Source organism: Abramis brama, assembly GCF_963993115.1.
Source record: "Abramis brama genome assembly, chromosome: 1".
Lineage (NCBI taxonomy): Eukaryota > Metazoa > Chordata > Actinopteri > Cypriniformes > Leuciscidae > Abramis > Abramis brama.
The window spans coordinates 12854610-12875720 of record NC_139963.1 but is presented as its reverse complement, the minus strand read 5'-3'; the positions used below and the strand labels follow the sequence as shown (position 1 = coordinate 12875720).

Below are 21111 nucleotides of genomic sequence, written 5' to 3'. Positions count from 1 at the left end.
CAAAGTATCGTTCAACCACGTTGGTTTATGATGTCTCGCACGTGGTGGACTAATAACTTATTTTAATTAATCTGTTTGAGATCGAATTAAAGGGATAGTTCACCCAAAAATGAAAATTCTATCATCGTTTACTCACCCTCAAGTTGTTCCAAACCTGTATGAGTTTCTTTGTTCTGCTGAACACAAAGGAAGATATTTGGAAGAATGTTTGTAACCAAACAGATCTCGGCCCCCATTGACTACCATAGTATATATTTTTTCCTACTATGGAAGTCAATGGGGACCGAGATCTGTTTGGTTATTCTTCCAAATATCTTCCTTTGTGTTCAGCAGAACAAAGAAACTCATACAGGTTTGGAACAACTTGAGGGTGAGTAAACAACCCACATAGCAATTTTTTTCTGGCCCAGCTCCGGGCCACACTATCACATTTCCCTCAGCCCATGTACCTCAAAGAATGACGGCCCTGAAGTGGCCCAGAACTGGATTAAAGACAAGGGTCACACATGGGCCATAACTGGCCCGAATCTCAGCCAGTTAGTCACCCTTAACTGGCCCTGAACTGGGCCAAAACAGGTTTTATTATTGGTACCAATTCTCAGCCATAAGTTAACCATATCAACGCCACCCTTTAACCAGAAACCCCAAAACTGAGCCATAACCCAGCCTAATCTTACCCAAACCATGTGAACAAATAAGGCACAAGAAAATTCAATTCTCAAAAATAGTTTATTTAACAATAGGCACAAGCCAATAATAATAAATTATTATTATTTTCTATTTTTTTTTTAGAACATTCAAAGCTTAACATCTTATTACCACCTCACAGTGCATTTAATTTCAAAATGTTCTGGTCTGTCTTAAACAGTAGTTTACTTATTGTAGTAATGCACAAGCCAAAAAAAAAAAAAAAAAAAAAACATTTTTCAATTCTAACTAAATTAATCTATCAATGAATCTTGCACTGAAATTTAAACATATTATAATGTAATTTTACTCTCAACAAACATAAAGCAAATAAATAAAAAAAAAAATACTTAAAACAAATTTGCACATAAGAATGTTTGTATGTGTGAGGGAGAGAGTGATGCTATCCTCAGGAAGTGAAGTACAGCTCTGCAGCCCCTCTTTTCTGTGTCGGCCCAGATCCGGCCCACATCTGGACCGTGTGAAATCCACATGAACCAGATTTGGGCCAGATCTGGGCTGAAACCTAAACGGCTGAAACTATGCTGCTGTTTCAGGAGCTGAAGCCATCTTTGTATTGTTGCTTCTTTCTCCTGATCAGTGGCATGTGTCAGACGATTTTTTCCTCACAGCAGCTAAAAGACAAAATACTAAATTAATAAATACATATACAAATATTCATCCACCAACTGTAAATAAATGTAGGTAACAAATTAAAATAAGGTTGCTTCGGTTACATTTTATACAGGAAATGATTGCTTATAATGTGGCACTATTGAATGACCCGCAGGCCGGTCAAAAGCACCCCGGTCGCGTCAGTCTGTACTCGCATTCTCAAGTTCAGGGCAGTGAATCAGCTACCATAGGTAAAAGTTCATAGGCAAAAAATTCAGGTATTTAAAAAATCTCCAAAAAAGAGATGTTCTTCTATTTTTTAAAGGGGTCATAATGTCATTTTTGTACAAGCTAATATGATTCTTTAGGGTCTAAATTAAAAGTTTGTAATATACTTTAATTAAAAATTCTCATTAGTATTGTAAGAAAACACTCATTTTACCTGGTCAAAAACAGCTCTGTTTTCAGCACGCCGTTTCAGTGCATGTGTCTTTAAATGATAATGAGCTTTGCTCACCCCGCCCCTCTGTTCTGTGCATACACCATTTGTAACACAATAAGCTTCGTTCATTATAAACGTGGGATTATGAATTATATTGAAAACGTCGTACATAGAAAACATGCCATAATGTACCCTGAGTGTAAAAATAGCCACAATCATCGTGAAGCGTGCAAGCTATTTGCAAAGATTAAAGATTAATATAAAGGTCAATAAAACGTTACACTCACTTGTTCTTCTGGAGGTGAAGCAGGAACACGAATAGTTGGTACTGATCCTTTTTTCAGGAGCAGCTTCTTAGCAAATCCAGCTTTATACTGACCCTCGTTTGTAAAGCAGTCTGGTGAAATGATTCGCGCAAACATGACAGCATTGACGTTGATCGTGGGGAATATTCCCTTCGAAAACAAACTCAGCCACTGCGTCTTCAGCTGTACGGATTTAGAAACATCATCAATATGACTGCTGTGTTCGTTATTACACCCAAGAACAGAACACCAGAATCGTTAGAGCCATTCTACTCAGCACTCCAGCTATCAACAATGAATGCGCGTCGGCGCGTGCTATGATTGACAGCTCGTTCACGAGGGCGCGAGGGCGGGTCTGTGTTTGAAACGCTGCTGTCAATCAACCATCGTGGGAGGGGCGTCGATATTGTGACGTCACAATATCGAACAGCTTGATTTGAGACAGGAGGAAACATATAAGAAGATTAAAAAAAAACACTGGATGGATTTTTATCATTTTATGATGGTTGTGTACAGGCACTGCCAACACACATTTCAGTACAATCAACTTGTAAAAGTGCATGTACCATTATATGACCCCTTTAAAGATTGCCATTACATAACCTGCCAAAATAACCTTCGTACCCGCCACGGTCGATTTTTAATCGAGGTTAAGGTTAAATAAAAATACAAAAAAAAATAAGAGAGCTATAAACACATCGCAGGCTTGATCTGTTGCGGCATGAGTGCAAAAGAGAACCCATGTGGTTGCATATCTGCTGTATGTATTGCATTTAATGTTAGGTCGTACACAATATATAGACTGTAAAAAAATAGGGTCGTGCACAAAATAGCTTCACTTACCTACAGCGGTTCGGTTTGTCAGACGTCTTCTTCACCCTTCAGTGGGAGAAATTTCAAACGACGCATCACGTGAACCTCATCCACCAACCAGAAAGCTGCTGTTACCATGGAGATCGCACAAAATAAACAATAGTTCACTGCACAGTTAACTGTACATATTTATGCAACTGTGTATATATATATATATATATATATACAGTGGTTAAAGTGGGCCGGAACGGTCCGGAACTGCGTTCCGGCACCTCAGATAAATTAATAAATGAATAGATTCCAATCAAATCAAATTATTCTTATCAAATTCAATGATTCTCATCATTCATCAAATCAAAACTGAATACCACCCCCTGGCCCGCCTTCACAAACACGCTTCCCGACGTTACGTTCTCAGTTACAGTTCTCTTGTCTGATTTAAGTGCATCTACACCGGTTCACGTCTCCCCTCCCCGCTGAACGCCAGCGATTACTAATGCGTGAAATGCACTCACGGTGGTTGAGCGCACTACAGTTAGTTTTAGGTTCGATATTCGCTGGACATTTGTTTTCCCTTATAATATATTTTATTATTTATTTTTATAGTATATATATATATATATATATATATCAGAGGCGGACAGAGTACACAGCTACATTACTTGAGTAAAAGTACAGATACCCCTTGCTAAATTTTACTCAAGTACAAGTAAAAGTACTACAGTCAGATGTCTACTTAAGTAAAAGTACTAAAGTACTTGTTTTTAAAAGTACTTGAGTATCAAGAGTACAAGAGTACATTTTCTAAATATTGCATTACTACTGCCACAGTGCTTACATTGGTAAACACAGCAAATACTTGAAGCGAAAACTATCATTAACTTGTTCAGAAAATTTAAATAGTCTGGCGAGGTGGGGCCACGGCTTGGCACATTCCCGGGATGCCATATTTTTTTTCTCAGGATGGTAGGGGAAGACTCATGAATATTCATTAGGGAAGTCATCCCTGATTGGTCTGATGACCTATCCCTAACCCCACCCCTAAACCTACCCGTCACTGGGGGTCTTATGACCTCCATAACCCCGCCCCTAAACCTACCCGTCACTGGGGTTAAGACCAATCAGGGATGACTTCCCTAATGAATATTCATGAGTCTTCCCCTACCATCCTGGGAAAAAAAAATATTGCTCCCGGGATGGACCTGCTGCATCTTCATCCATTGTTTCGTCCATGGAAAGCTGAAGGTGATTGCTGATAGGCTGTCCCAATCAGTGGCGCCTGCACAATCCAATCACATTTGAGAGGGTTTCCGAGATGTTTCTTTTTTCCTTTTTTTTTTTTTTTTTTAGAAGAAGTAACGGGTACTCACAGCTATGGATAGAAATGTAGTGGAGTAAAGAGTACAATATTTGCCTCTCAAATGTACTTGAGTAAAGTACAGATCCCTCAAAATTGTACTTAAGTACTGTACTCAAGTAAATGTACTCAGTTACTGTCCGGCTCTGATATATATATATATATATATATATATTTATACATGAGAATGCTTTGACGCGTTTCCACAGTGCTTGATGCCTAAGGGAACGTCTGCCAATTACACCAACTGCGTTAAACGTAGACTATAATTTGTATTATTTAAAATTACTTTTAACATTTAAAAACAGACGTTTTCAAATCCCAAAGCTTGTAGAAGGTTCATATTGGCAATATTGACTTAGGCTACAGCTTTCCTGGTAGCCTTGAGTCAATTAACTTGTCTCAAAAAATGATTCATAAAAATATAAGTTGAGCCTATGTTTACTTTCTTCACTCACACAGACGAAAATGAAAAGACTATATGTCAAAGTTCAGCTTTAGGAGTGGAAGAAATAGGGCAGGATAAGAAGACTGAGAGAAAAAGAAAGATGAAGATGAGAGCAGGTTGTTGAATATCTAATGACAAAGTTTTAAAGCTATTTCTTATCTTTTTCTTTTCTTTTCTTTCTTTTTTTTTATTTTTTTTGCCTTCAAAAGCTCTAAATTTCACATTTGTAAGTCAGAGAAATCAAAATTTTCTAGGGGGAGCATGCCCCCGAACCCCCCTACCTACCTCACATTTCAGTCAGTTTTGACTTCCCATTTTTATTTTAAATTTACATTGTGAAAAACAAGGTTGTGTTCCATATCGTGGTGTTCAGCAATTTTAACATAATGTCGTCATCTTATCAGTGTAGATGTAGATGGACCAAAATAAAAACATTAAAATGAGTATTAAATAAGTATTGTGCCACAGTGACACTCTTGTCCCAAAAAGTATTGCTATACCACAATACTCAGTATGTTGTCCCACGTGAGTCATTTTTCCCTGTTGCACCTACACAAAATTTTAGGGTTCCCCCAGCTGCCAAATCCCACTTTAACCACTGTATATATATATATATATATATATATATATATATATATATATATACACATACTGTATATATATATATATATAGTAAGTTTTTAACATGATTTTGTGGTTCTTAAACTAAAGAGTATGGAAAACTTTAGACTAGTTTGTATGTGAATTAAGTTTTTTTATTAGAAATTCATAAAAACAAATTAAAATAAATAATTTAAAAACATGTAACTCAGTTGTCATGTTAGGAAAATGTATATTTTGTTCAGGTTAAATGGATTTGGGAATTTTTAAATGATTATTGAATTTTGTGAACACTTCTGAAAACTAAATGCTATATTTATAATTATTTATAATTTTTTCTGGACATAGCTTTTTTCACTGACTCATAAGTCAATTCATATTATTATTGTTATTAATTATTAAAATAATTTCATCTCTTTCGTAGTTTTGATAACTGCGCTATCCATGGACAACACTTTAAACTGTTTTATTTCTCCCGTGAAAAATTGTGGTGGTGGGGGAGACAATCCTTGAATATAATAGTAGCGGCCTAAATACTTATAATTGTCCCGTACACAAAGTATGGCCCATAATCGCTAAACTGATCTGGGCCACACACCTCCCATGCACAATCGGCCCAAATGTTGTCTGCCGTCATGCAGTGCCATCATTGCCACACTTGGCCCACAGTTGGCTGACATGATCTGGGCCACACACCTCCCATCCACAATCGGCCCAAATGTTGTCTGCCGTCATGCATGCAGTGCCATCATTGCCACACATGGCCCACAGTTGGCTGACATGATGCATGCCAGTGCCGGCAACAGGCCAGCAGTGCCATGATGAGGCCATATTTGGGCCAAGTCTGTTTGCTATGTGGGAATGACAGAATTTTCATTTTTAGGTGAACTATCCCTTTAACGCTAGATTACAGACATGGCATCTGAAGACCATTTCTAATTTTTCTCAGTTATTTTGCTTTATTACCAGACTCAATATTTGGCTCGTTCTTACATAGTAGAGCACGTTCGCACATTCGCAGTCTTCAAAAACGGTGCTTTAAATCTCTTGACAAACTAAAAGACGCAAATTACATTTGTATGTATTCTAAATAAATAACACGGGTTGTACTGAATGTCAGCTTGCTTATTTTTGCTAAAGATAAGGATTTATTAATTCTACATCTCATGTAAACTAGAAACTATGCTTCTAACCACAGCTCGAGAGCTGTCGTTCCAACCACCCAAGTTTGTGATGCTGTTTGCGAACGTTCGTTGGAACGATGGTTTCGGGAAACACCAAATCGTTGAACTATGCTGATAACGACGGAACTTGCGACCATAGTTGGCTAACGATGTGTGGCACGAAGGTGAGGCGGAGAGCAAGATGGTAACCAAGATAAGCAAAAGCTCACGTGAAGATACTCAAAGTCTTAACTGTAGCCAACTACGCCACCTAGGGACTTTCACCCCAGGATATACTAGTACTCAGAAAATCTAAACCCCAGGTTCGTTCCTTCCAGAGAGGACTGAGACAATTCTGCCAATTAAAACAATTTTTATTTTATTAAAATATAATGCACATGACAGTCACTAATAAGTACCTTCAATACATTTACCTTTTACATACCGGCACATACAAGAGAAAAAAAAGGTACTTAAAGAAAAATAAAGATTTAAACACTACGGGCAGCACTTGGGTCGTCAAAAGACACTAACAGGGAAAGAGAATCCTGCCCCGCCTCAAACAGTAATCACTCGCTACAACAAACCACTCACACTGGTGTTGCACACTAGAAAGGGAATGAGAAACTCACACTCAAGTGTTAAACACTACACCCCAAAAAAAAGAGGCGGGCAAAGTACCCTTTTTTTACCATTGGCCACAGGAGACCCAAGCGCTTACATTAATTACAAATAACAGAAAATACCACAAAACAAGAACATTAATGAAAATAAAACATTCAAAATAAAAACAAAATGGAAACAAAACAGCAGCGTAATCCGGGGCCGTGCGTCTTGCCATTAAAGAGAAGCTTACACCGCTCAGAGCTGGAAGCAAGCCTGTCATGCACGTTCCTTCTGACCTGTACGCACACACAGCAGTGAAATTTACTTTTTTTTATAAACATGAAACGATCCACTAGAAAGAGATCATACTCACTGCGTTCACAATGATTCTAACACGACTGTACAGGTTCTCGCTGCACTCAAATTGTGTAGTGACTGCAGGACACAAGCTTTAAATTACACACTAATATTATAAAATCACATTCCATATTCCACTCATCCACATACCTGATCTAACAATGAGCAGAATAAATGCCCCAAACCACACGACTCCACTAGGAACAGGCAACCAGGATGCAAAAAGTAACATCCCCAGCCATATGAAGGCTGCATTTTTATTTAGAGCGTAATCATGGTAATTAGTCACCAGCCGGTTACCTGACACCACTAACTCTACTGGGCAAATAAATCAGTTCTCCGCCAGGGGGAGGAACAAAGGGAAATACCCAATCTGCTACAGATGCTTTCGGGAAACGCACCCCAGATCTGATATAGTGCAGGTTATTGGCGTGGAGTGTGGAGATGATGAGTTTTGATTTCTGTTTTCTGTAGAGTTTCCAGTCTCTCTCAGCACCTCCTGAATCTACAGACGAACCCGACGTTTCCTTCAGTTCTCTCTCCTCTTTTGATGGCGTGAGAGAATCTGTCCGTCAGCTGAGAGACAAACTGGAGGATTTCTGCAAAGAGGAGATCAAGAAGATCTCAGACGGAGGTAAAGTCCTGCGCCTCGTTTATACAGACGTGTGGAGAAAGATCCCAAATCTGAACGTAGAATCGTTTCCGAAATGTTCCTACGATTTATAAAATGTCCATTTTGCAGAAAAATGTCCTTAAATGCAATCAATTCCAGTTTTAAATCACAGTTATTAATAAATTAAATTCAAGTCCATCAAATCCTCCTACAGAACGGCCACAAATATCTCTTGATGATTCAGAAATACGGACTCATCATCGTGTACAAGCGTTTATATACACAGTACAATTTAGGATCAATCCGATGTGTGTGTTTTATAAATGAAGCCCCTGGAGATTATTAATCTGCTCTCAGAAATGAGTCCATCATCTAATATTATAGAGCATCATATTAGAAATGTCTCAGAAATGGATGTATTTTATCTTGTCATTTCTCTTCACACTGTTCATGTGTGTTTATTTCCACAGTCACTTTCACCAACATGAATCCCAAGACCAGGAACGACTTCCTACAATGTGAGTCTCTAGAAAACAAGCAGAAAAACTCACTGAATGTGTTCATGTTCTTCCTGTAGAAGGAGAAATAAATCATGATAGAAGAGTTTTATAATTGATCATGTAAATGATGATTTGCACAGGATATTTGGTCAGCTGTACTGAGACACTGATGATACATTGAACATTGATTCATGAAGAGTTCAGATACATTAAAAGATCAGACAGATTCATAATTCCTGTTTCTGATGTGTTTTCTCTCCATCAGATTCCCATCAGCTCACTCTGGATCTGAACACAGTGAATAAACTCCTCAGTCTGTCTGAGAGGAACAGAGTGATTACTAACACTGACACAGAGCAGCCGTATCCTGATCATCCAGACAGATTTGATTATTATTCTCAGGTGTTGTGTAGAGAGAGTGTGTGTGGACGCTGTTACTGGGAGATTGAGTGGACTGGAGATGGTGGTGTGTGTATATCAGTGTCATATAAGAGCATCAGCAGGAAGGGATCGGGTCATGAGCGTTGGTTTGGAGGTAATGATGAGTCCTGGAGTTTGTTCGGCTCTTCCTCCAATTACACATTCATACACAATAAGAAACTCACTTCTCTCCCTGTAAAGTCCATCAGCAGAAGAATAGGAGTGTATGTGGATCACAGTGCAGGAACTTTGTCCTTCTACAGCGTCTCTGACACAATGAGCCTCATCCACACAGTCCAGACCACATTCACTCAGACGCTCTATCCTGGGTTTTGGGTTTGTTCTGGATCATCAGTGAAACTGTGTTGATGTTTCAGAACAGATTGTAGAGAGATTTTACCCATAATACTTTGAGCTGCATGATAAATCAGTAACAGTGAGATACAGAGACTCTTATTTCCTCTTCATTACATTAATACTGATGAACTTCACTGAAATAACATAATAAATGTATCAAATCCTCATTGAGACAGTAAGGACAGTGTGTGTGAGTGTGTGTGTGTTTTTCTCAAACTCTGTTTTGATGAAAATCTCATTCATTTTTTTTTTTTTTTTGTAGTGACATAATAAATCATTTTTATTATCAAAAGTATCTTTCAGTTAAAATATTAAAACAGAAGGCTCATTACAAAATTAAATCATGTTTTATTAACAAAGTTCGGGAGGAGCACGTTCAGATTGTGTTCCACAGAACACAAGTGGAGAGCACTCAGCAATTAATGGTAAGAGGTATATATATGCTCAGCAGTCTCACCTCAATCCATTGACAGTTTAGCAGCATCCCTCCACCACCCCTTCTCCACGCTTCTAGTCCTAAACACTTACATATGGGGGGAGTACTCTGCGTTCGGGCCGAACAGCACGCAAAATACGCATTAAACTTTACCCCCTCTAATTTTATGTAAGTGTGAACTCGTGAAAAGATTGAGGATAGTGTGGTTTTAAAAAATGAAATAACGGTTGTGAACAATGTAAGGAGTGAAGATGTGGAAAATGACATTAGTAGTGGAGAAAATAGTGCTGGAAAACAATCACAGTTCAAAATGTGAGGAAAATTGTGATGCAGAAGATGAGGGATGAAGAAGCAATTTCTGAGATTTCAGATATTGGGTCACAAGGGATGGAAATCATGAACTCTTTACAAGAAATAAATGACTTTCACAACGTTTGATAAAGTTGTTGATGAAATAATTCTTATAAAGGATGCTTATGAAATTAAGGAAAAGTAAAATATGAAAATATTTACTCTGTGCTTTTTCTTTTCTGTCTGTCTTCTTCTTCTTAACCCTCAGGTGGTTTACGGGGTCTTTTTGACCCCAAATGACTTTTGCTCAAATTAAAAAAAATGTTCCCTTTGTCCAAATGGTATGAAACCTTCTACGGCTCTTCACACTTTCTAGATCTACAAAAAAAAAATTAAATTGGAATGATATCTGTTTTTATGTTAGCGTGACAAAAATTGTGACACTCGTGGTCTTCGGGGTCTCTGGAGACCCCGCAATCAAAATAGACAAAATTCATCATCAAAATCAGAAACAACGCAGAACACATCGACAGAAATGGCACAAATAAAGTGGCACACTTCCACCAATGCAAAAAACATCCACAATGCTAAATTATTTTGCTCACAACACGCGTACACACACACACACACACACACACATATAGAGGAATACATTTTTGAGACTATAAAAACTGTTCTCTTATCATTTGTCAAATAAAATCATCCAAAATGCAGTACCACCACAAAAATAAATTGGTGACACTGACACATTGAAAATGTGCACACTCACACACACACGCACACACACACACACACATGCACACACACACACAGGAACATTTGTAGGGCTATAATTTGTCAAAATTATGGGGGGGGGGGGGGGGGTGAGGGTTCAGTACAAAAAAATGCTAAACTTTGACAAAAATATTTTATTTTTGTTATAATTGTGATTTTATAATATTTAGATATGAATCCAACTGAATCCAACTTGTGAAAAGATATCTTTCAGGTAGTCAAATAGCAAATAGCATATAGTGGAGCTCTATGGCCAACTAGTGGTTAAAGTGATTTTTTTTTTTTTTTTTACTGCATTTTCCAAAAATGTTACATTAAACCATTTAAAATGATCCATGTTATCCCCATGAATGAAAGTTAGAAATCTGGGTCTTTTATAAAGTGAATTTTACATCAAATGCTGTTTTTTTGTAAAAAGCTTATTTAAATAAATATTTATTTATTTATTTATAGAAATTTAAAAGATATCATAAATTCTCCAAAAACTGCACAAATGTTGAGTAAAAACATTAACAAACAGAATAAAATTACATTTGTAAAAAAAAAAACTATTATCTTGTTACAAAATTAAATGTTATTGTCTGGGGTCTCTGGAGACCCCAAAAAACACGAGTGTAGACATAAATAAAGAGCATCAGAGGGTTCTTAACTATGAGTGTGTGGAGAGTCTGATCATCATGAGAACATGATTAAACCAACGCATTCTCATCCTAGGGCGTCATATACTGACGCTTTTGACATTTCGTCTACATCAAACACACATGGCACCCTTTAGTGTCAATATGAGACGCACAGAGCTTTGTTCGGTTATGGGTAGGTTTAGGTCTGGGGTAGGGTTAGACCGCTAGGAGGTGTCTTCTGGCCCATATCTATCTGCGTCTCATATTGATGCTAAAGGGTGCCATGTGCGTTGGATGTAGATGAAATGTCAAAAGCGTCAGTATATGACGCCTTGGGATGAGAGCGGGCTGGATTAAACTCTTGTAAAATCAGGACATTTTTGTGTAGAGTTTTGCAGAAATCATGAAGAAAATGTGTAATGTGTGTGAAAACAGGTGAAATACATTTGTGTTTTGAGAAATGTGTCTTTGTTTTAAGAACTGAATGAATGGTTTGGGAAATTGTGCCAACTGAATCATTTATAGAGTGTTAGAAATTGAGGAAACCTATAATACGCACCCATACAACAGGACACAGTAATAAACATCAGTGGCCTAGGCTAAATTTATCAACATTTATTTTAGTAAAACACCCTAATAAATGCGTTCAGTGCTCAGTGTTGAGTGATGCTGCAAAATAATTACTGAATCAGAGCTTTCATTGTCTAAAGGCACACTATACATAAACATATACATAAACATATAGGCCATTAATAAAATTAAAAATAAAGGTTCTTTATTTGCATTGGGTCCATGAAGAACCTTTAACATCCATAGAAACTTTCCATTCCACAGAGTTCTTTAGATTCCCTGTAAGGTGCGTGACTGTATTACTAGTTCATCAAACATCTTTTGTTATTACTAAGTTATAAAATATTATAACATAGTAATAATGGAAAATGCTTTGTTATAACAATCTATTGATAATGTGGATAATATATGCATGTCCTCTAATGCCGGAGATTTGGCAAAAGCATGAACTCTTCACCTTTAGCTTTTAAATCAAGTGGTTGGCTGGTCTTGTTAACTCCTTTAGCCACTGCCATACAGGAGTATTTCCCATTGGTGGCCAGGCTCGCAGTGGCAGAGTATTCGGCCCCTGAATAAATGTGCCGATCTTCTTTCAGCAAAGTATACTTTATGTCCGCTTTTTTGATCTTCTCCAAGGAGCTTACAGCACTGTGGCAGGTCAGAGTGAAGCGTTCCCCTTCAAAAACCTGATCTGTGCTCAGTCTCAAAATCGGCTTCGAGAACAGTTCTAAAGAGTGAGTCAGAAAAATTTAGTTTATTATCATGCAGTGGAGGGTTATTATAGTTCATAAAATAGTTCATTACTTGAAATAAAATAAACTTTAACATTAAAAAAAAAAAAAAAAAAAAACTAAAACTAAAATTACAAAAACTAAAACTGAAATAAAAATGACCAAAAACTATGGTCTATAATATATAAAACACACAACAAAATTACTAAAACTAACTATGATTAAAATGAAAACATTTAAAATATGAATAAAATCTCAATGATAGTATAATAACACTGATGCAGTGTAATTTATTTTACATGTTATGTATTATAAGATGCATCATTACTCTCTTGGCTAAATAAAGTGTATTATTTGTTCATTAATAAATATAATAATAACAATATAGCTGCAAGCAGCAATACGGGGCCAAGCCCTGCAAGGCACAGCAAGCAGACAAAATACAGCAATCTACAAGTACTGTAAGCACAGCAGCGCAGCAAGCATTTAAGCAACAACAGCAGTGCGGAGCCAGAAGAACAAAAAGAGCAGAAATTGAATATACATGTAAATGTACACCAAGCACAGCAGTGCAGCGAGCATTTAAGCACCAACAGCAGTGCAGAGCCAGAAGGAATTGAAATGACAACTTTATACAAAATTTTAAAGTTGTCCCACACAGGACTCGAACCCACAACCATATTGGTTAAGGATTCATGACACTTGGTTTAGCACATTGCGCCACTCAGAGGATGTACAATCACAGACTGCAGAGGAGAGGCTTCAGTGTAAGAATGAGCACACAAAAGCAAGTTAACCAGATTAGCATGCTAAGCTAACTTAATGCTAATGTAGCTTATGATGTGGTACATCCAATCCTGGCAAAATAGATATCCTCAGATTCGACATGATGCAAGGAATCGATAGACACCAATTTTATGATTTTGTGACAAACTGTTCACAAGTTACAGCCTCTGAACCAATTATGGGTCGACCTCATTAAGTTTGCGACATCATAACTTTTTTTTTTCCAGTATAGCAAAAAAATCGGGGACAGTACTTTTATGCGGCTCAGTCCGAAGATCATTTGAGTACATGTTTGGACAAAATTAGACCAATTTTGAAGGAGGAGTAACTGTTTTACATTCGCTCAAATATGGCGGCCAGTCACATTGTTGAAAAATAACATATGAGATATCGTTGAAATCAGCATAAGCCAAGGAATATATTGACATAAAGAAATCAAATTTCAAGCAATGTTAGCAAAAGTTATAAGCGTTTTTTCAAAAAACAATGATATCTCTGGAACACTAGGTGGCGCTGTGATCAAACTTATCAGGTACTTTCGAGCCATGCTAATGATGATCCATACCAAATTTGGTCTAGAAATTTCAAATAGTTTAAAAGATATTGCAAATTATGACATAATTCAAAATGGCGGACACGTGGTACATCCCATAATGGCAAAATCGATATTCACGGATTCGTCATGACCCAAGGAATCGATAGACACCAAGTTTATAATTTTCTGACAAACCGTTCACAAGTTATTGGCCAAAATATGCATTTTCCATATCTCATGACCCGTAGGTGGCGCTGTTCCCAACTTTGGCATGGAACCTCAGATCATGCTTCCGATGAAGTGTACCAATTTTTGTTTCGATTGATCAAAGTTTGGCCGAACTATAGCTTCTGAACCAATTTTGGGTCGACCTCGTTAAGTTTGCGACATCATAACTTTTTTTTTTCCAGTATAGCAAAAAAATCGGGGACAGTACTTTTATGCGGCTCAGTCCGAAGATCATTTGAGCACATGTTTGGACAAAATTAGACCAATTTTGAAGGAGGAGTAGCAAAAAAACTGCATACTGTACTTTTCAAAATGGCCACTACTGTAATGGGTGGAGTCTTAATGTAAGATATTGTTTCTGATCAGCATGATGAGATGAATCAGGTGTACTAAGTTTCATTTTTCTAGATCAAAGGGTTCAAAAGTTATAACCATTTCAATGTTGAATTTTTGAACTGCTGGTGGCGCTATAGAGTTGGTCCTAGAGACACCAAATTTGGTCCAATTACTATTCATGGCCATCTCTACAAGTGTGCCAAATTTCATCATTTTCCTATGTACGGTTCATAGGGCTGCCATAGACTCCCATTTGCGGAATAATAATAATAATAAGAAAACTAACAGATACAATAGGTGCCTCAGCCCCTTCGGGGCTTGGCCCCTAATAATCCATGAGTGAAAGATGATTAAATAATTTTGATATTAATGACCAGCATTTACACTGCCATTCAAAAGTTTGGGCTCTGTAAGATTGTTAATGTTTCTTAAAGAAGCTTCTTGTGCTCACCAAGGCTGCATTTATTTGATCAATCCATCAGTCATACAATTGAATGCATAATTCTTAAAAGTTAGTTCACCCAAAAATGAAACTTCTGTCTATGATTACTCTCCCTCATGTCGTTCTAAACCCGTAAGACCTTCGTTCATCTTTGGAACAGAAATTAAGATATTTTTGATGAAATCCGAGAGCTTTCTGATTCCTCCATAGACAGCAACGTCACTGCAACTTTCAAGGCCCAGAAAGATAGTAAAGACATCATTAAAATAGTTAATGTGACTACAGTGGTTCAACCTTAATGTTATGAAGCGTCAGGAAAATATTTTTTTAAACAATGACGTGGAAGAGAAGAGATTGTTGAATAATGTCGTTATTTTGGAGGATTTTTGCACACAAAAAGTATTCTCGTCGCTTCATAATATTAAGGTTGAACCCCTTGTCTTTACTATGTCTTTACTATTTTTCTGGGCCTTGAAAGTTGCAGTGACGTTGCTGCCTATGGCTGGTTTAGAAAGCTCTCAAATTTCATAAAAAATATCTTCATTTGTGTCCCGAAGAAGGACGAAGGTCTTACGGGTTTGGAACGACATGAGGGTGAGAATTGAATAACAGAATTTTTCATTTTTGGGTGAACTAACCCTTAAAAACAGATTAAAATAATTTTGAGTGTAGCCAACAGATGTGGACTAAAAGCCACAAAACAACATTTTTGATTTCATGCATGGGTCTTTAGAAGAAGTTTCGGTAACACTTTAGAATACTGTTCCTTCATTAATGAATAATTACACAGGAACAAATGAGTAATGCATTATTAACATTCTAGTAACTACTATTAACTAACAAGAAACTCTGATTAACAAATTAGTAAGTAATCGCGCTCAGATGAATGTAGTAGTTCATTATTAGCTAATCAATAACTACTATTTTTTTCATACCTCCCAGAGAATTACTATCTAGAGGTTCATAATTAACATGAATAATGCATAATTTATAATAAAAGGTAATGGTAACCCACTAGTAATGACTCAAGTATTACTACATCATTCAAAAGGAACTACTAATTATTTGGATCAGTATTCTAAAGTGAAAAACATGATAAATACCTAATATTGACTGAAGTCATTGTAAGCTTTTGAGATTATATTATGCATTATTAATATTAATTATGAACCTGTATATAGTAGTTCTTAGTAGTCTTCAGTGAGGTATGAAAAATAGTAGTTATTGATTAGCTAATAGTGAACTACCACATTCGACTGAACGCTATGACTTACTAATTTGTTAATCAGAGTTTCTTGTTAGTTAATAGTAGTTACTACAATGTTAATAGTGCATTACTCATTTGTTCCTGTGTAGTTATTCATTAATGAAGGAACAGTATTCTAAAGTGTTACCGAAGTTTCTTTGACCAAGCAAAATGTACATGATGTTACCTTCTATAATCACTTTCACCGTGTTGCTTTTGTTGGAGAAGCCCGCGTCAGGATGCATGATAACCACATAGACACAGTGCAGGTAGACGTCTTTGAGCTTCTGCATGGTGAGAGTGGTCGTCACAGAGTTGCTCATACTAGAGACTCGCTTGACCTCCTGATCGTCCTCGTAGAAATAGAAGTTCAGACTGCCCGTCTCCTCTGGTGCGCTGCATGTGGCAGTGATGTCTTCCCCCTCAGAAATGATATCAGACTTCACCTTCAGCGTGGGGACTTGAAGACCTGCATGAGTTTAAAAACTCTTTATTAACCCCTGAACTCACCATAGTCAGTCACATCAACTACAAAATTTAGTGGTAACAACAAAAAACATGCAATACTTTCCAAATCCAAACAGATCTCAAACATTATTGGTGCGAATTTAAAAATAAATAAAAAATAGTTGCAAACATGTGTGGTTAAATATTAGGGGTGTAACGGTTCACAAAATTCACTGTTCGGTTCGTTACGATACAATGGTGTCACGGTTCGGAACGTTTTTGATAGCCTAAAGCAAAAAGAAAGAAATGACAGAGAAATGTCCTTGATTTAAAAAAATTTAATTAAAAACTAACATCATAAAGTATGGTCATTTTTTACTCTGAGCAATGAGCTATACTTGAGTCTTCTTATGAGCATATAAAACAAAAACAGCTCCTTATAAAAAAATGCAATGTAATATTGTAGTAGTAATAAACAAAGGTTTATTTTATTTCAGATTACTATTTGAGGGCAGCAATTTTATTCATAATGTCGAAATAAAACCAACGTAACGTTACTTGAAAGCACAATGTTTCTTCCTGGTTTCCACGTCAGCGCTATTTGATCCGTTAGTAATTCTCACTAGATCTCGGAGCGATCTTATTACTTAAGTGGCAAATTCAAATGCTTTCTTTACTGGATCTCTTAGCGCTGTGTAGTAACAGTGTCGCTTGATCAAGATCGGCTCGCGCTGCATTGGTCCAAACTGATAAACGGTCTGTGAAGCACAAAATAACAAGTAGCGTAGTTCCGTTCCGCTTTCATTACGTTTGTCATTTGATGTTGGGCAATGTTGTGGTCGCGGCATTACATTATGAGCGCACTTGCTACGCGCCTACATTTGAAATAACAAAATTTTGTTTGGCAGGAAAAATGGTCCAACGAACCGTTCGGTTTGTAATGCGTACCGGTTCAATACCAATACGTGTATCCCCAGACAGCAACATAGTGTCTGCCCAGATCCGGCCCGCTAGCCTGGATACCAGCCAAACTTAGCCCCAACATCTGAGGTCGGGAATTTCGGTCTGGACTTGATCCGTTGTGGAGCAACTATGCTCGAACCAGAGCTGTTCGGACCAATCAAATTGTCAGGGTGGGCTTTATACAATGATGGACAGATGATCAACAGTAACGTAATCATCCACGTCACCAAAGAGCGCTTGTGTTGAATTTGTTTACAACAAAGATGGCTGCCGCTGGAGAATTGAGATGTGTAGATTCCGCCATCGCGTCTGTTATAGAAGATATCGACATTGCATTAATTTTAAAAAAGAGGAACAGAGAACCGCGATCAAGGCATTTGTCGATCGGAAAGATGAATGAAGAACATACGTCACTTACTCCGTTGCTCTGATTGGTTGTAGGTCTATCCAGCTGAGTGCAGAGGCATTTTCTTTCCTGGTTCGGTTGAAACACGCCCCTTAATCACAGCCCAATGGAGCAGTATCAGACTCACATTCTGACTAGAATCTGAGTATGAGGACGTCAGGCTACCGGCCTACATCTGGTACGCGTTAAATCCACATGTACCAGATGTGGCCCGGATCTGGGCCGACACTATGTTGCTGTCTGGGTCATTACACCCCTATTAAATATATATATATATATATATATATATATATATATATATATATATATATATATATATATATATATATATATATATATATATATATATACACACACAAATAAATGCAGGCGGCAACATACCTTTTAAAACAGCTGTTTTCAGTGACATTGTAGAGGTTGCAACTGTTACAATAAACATGCAATAGTTCTGATATGATTTATTTCCCTTTTTTACATCACAAAAACCAGCTGTTTTAACAGGGGTGTGTAGACTTTTATATCCACTATAAGTGGACAGCAACAGCTGCTAAAATAGAATTAGTAGAATTATGCTTTGATGAGCATCAGTTATGTAACTAACCTGTGACTCTGAGTTTCTGACTGGTGCTTGTCTTGATCTTGTCATAGATGCGGACAGCGCACTGGTAGCGACCCAAGTTGAACACTCTGGCTGGAGATAAACTGCGCTCCACCACTGAGGCGCTGGTATTTTTGGAGTACATGACCTGATCGTCCTGCAGGAAGCTGAAGGTGTATGTCAGTGGCTGGGAAAGGCTGTGACTGACTTTGGCCTCACAATGCAAGGTTAGGTTAGTGCCACTCGCCACATTATTACCAGGAAGCACAGTCAACGTCACCTGATCAATGGTGAATGCTGCTCAGAAAGACCCAGAGATAAAACACACACACACACACACACACACACACACACACACACACACACACACACACACACACACACACACACCCACACACACACACACACACACACACACACATTTTAAATATTTATTTAAGTCCACTTAAAAGACATGATTTACAGGGACATAAATACTATAGATGCAGTCAAATGCATGTACATAATCATGGACCAGTGGCATACAGCAGATCTTCACAATATTTAACATCACTCAGTTGTTATGGATACAAGTAACACCGTCTCCGCCAGATCTGACGGCTACCTATAATAGCAGACAGAGCACAGTACTTCGCTAGCCGTTTAGCCCTCTTTTTGGGCATCCCTAGTTGTTGAAGCCCTCTTACAACCAGCCTGTGTGTGTGTCCTAAGCTGCCAAATATGAACACAAGTAGTCGGCTCTGATAACCTAACTCTGAAATGATGTTTAGGAGTGGTTGATATTTAATAATCTTAGTCATAAATGCTTCTTCCATACTATATTCCACTATATGTAAAAATATCTACCACTAAACCTACACCCATCATAGAAACAAAACACTACATTAAAACAAAACACGTTTTGGCCACTTTATAAGCCTTTGTAGTGTCTGGATGAAATCACAATGACTTATTCTTTCTAAGCTTCAGAAAGCTTTTAACCTATTGGACTCATTCATGTAAATCACAGGCCTAGCTCAAATGAGTCTGGATCAAATTGCCCCATTGTCACTTTAGCGGCATGGCAGAGGCTAAACAGAAACACCTCCAAACTCCGCCGTGAGCTTCAAAAAGATTGTAATCAACTCAACTCAACTCACACTTCCTTTCTTGGTACCGAATTAAACCTCTCGGTTTGCCTTAGCTAAATATATATAGTAGGTTGTGATAAAATGTTTTAAACTATGTTTGCCATCCTTTGGAGTAAAAAAACGAGTTCTGACACCATCATAAAACATGCAAATTAGGCTGTCAGAAGGAGACAAAGAAACTCTCTCCCGCTAAAAGTTAGACAACAACTATTGGTCATCTCACCCAAAATAGGTGTGGACTAAGTTCTCCTTAAAAATAAAGGTTCTTTATGCACTATGGTAAAAGTGTTTTGAGGTCAAAAGAAGAATATCAAATGACAGGAACATTGACCAATCATATTGTTCCTCTGAATGGGTGGGGCTTGTTATCACTTAGTTTTTGACGAGGTCCACCCGCTGTGGGGAACATGATCTGGGGGAACATTTTTGATAAAATAGCTAGCTAGTGCTATGGAAAACACAAACATGCTAGTGAGGAGGACATTGTTGCTAATGTATTATTATTAATGAATTAATGCTAATTAACTGTTATCATAATTCGAAAAGGAATTGATGTTGTTGGTGTTTTACTGCCGCTCTTGTTTATTTCAGCTGGAAACTGCACTGAATTATATGCATAAGTATCTTTTCAGAGTAAAAAAAAAAAAAAAAGTAGATAGAGGCTTGTTTTTCCAATTAACTTCTGCTGCAAAAAAATCGTCAAGACAAACTTTGAATGTTGTCTTGAAAAGCTTTTGTCTGTGCAGAACAGGAATACAATGAATATAACAGTCATCAAAAATGGTACCAGACACAAAAGTCTATCAGTGATTATGGAATAGGCACACAAATCATTGAGCATGAAGATGTCAGGGTTTGGTCCTCTTACCTATGTCTTCTGCTTTAAGGGGATAACTAGCGTTACTGACTGATGTCCCTTGGTTTTGAGCCTGACATGTGAAGCTGTGGATCTCTTCTGGAGAACTGATGTAGTCAATGCTGAAGAGTGCCTTGTCAGTTGCCTCAACCACTCTCCTCACAGCCACTGACACGCGGGCCTTCAGTAAGGTGTATGTTATTGGAAGCGTTCCATTCTCAGACTCACACAAAACCTTGAATGGCCAACCAACAATCACCTTATCAACAACACGAATGACTGGGGTAGAAACAGGCACTGGAAAATAGAGGGGAGGAAAATGAGAAGCATGGAAAAAGCATTAGGGTGCCTATTCACTAAAGAAAGTGTGTTCTTGCAATGCACCATATCAATTGAAATTAATATGTCTGCTTCATATTCCAAGCAGTCAGCT

At 37.6% G+C, this 21111-nt stretch overlaps 2 protein-coding genes across 5 annotated transcripts in view; one reads left to right on the top strand and one right to left on the bottom strand.

Annotated features, from left to right (window-relative positions):
* Positions 1 to 6600: 6600 nt before the first annotated feature.
* On the top strand, positions 6601 to 12009 carry LOC311080931 (tripartite motif-containing protein 16-like; the record flags this gene model as incomplete). Its single annotated transcript, XM_084111178.1, has 4 exons — positions 6601 to 6615; positions 7868 to 8027; positions 8477 to 8524; positions 8772 to 12009. 4 exons carry the CDS (start codon positions 6601 to 6603, stop codon positions 9293 to 9295), a joined length of 747 nt encoding a protein of 248 aa, XP_083967304.1. The 3' UTR covers positions 9296 to 12009.
* A 153-nt stretch (positions 12010 to 12162) lies between these two features.
* LOC311086025 (platelet endothelial cell adhesion molecule-like) overlaps positions 12163 to 21111 on the bottom strand; it is a 30530-nt gene continuing 21581 nt past the window's right edge. For 3 of the 4 annotated variants that reach the window (XM_084118665.1, XM_084118667.1, XM_084118666.1), the window contains 4 exons: positions 20691 to 20975; positions 18696 to 18989; positions 16466 to 16747; positions 12163 to 12701 (listed from right to left, as the gene is read on the bottom strand). In XM_084118665.1, coding sequence (XP_083974791.1) covers positions 12394 to 12701; positions 16466 to 16747; positions 18696 to 18989; positions 20691 to 20975 — 1169 coding nt within the window. In that variant the 3' untranslated portion in view covers positions 12163 to 12393. Of the gene's footprint in view, positions 12702 to 16465; positions 16748 to 18106; positions 18186 to 18695; positions 18990 to 20690; positions 20976 to 21111 lie in introns of those variants that run through there. The other variant, XM_084118668.1, reaches the window with a different exon arrangement.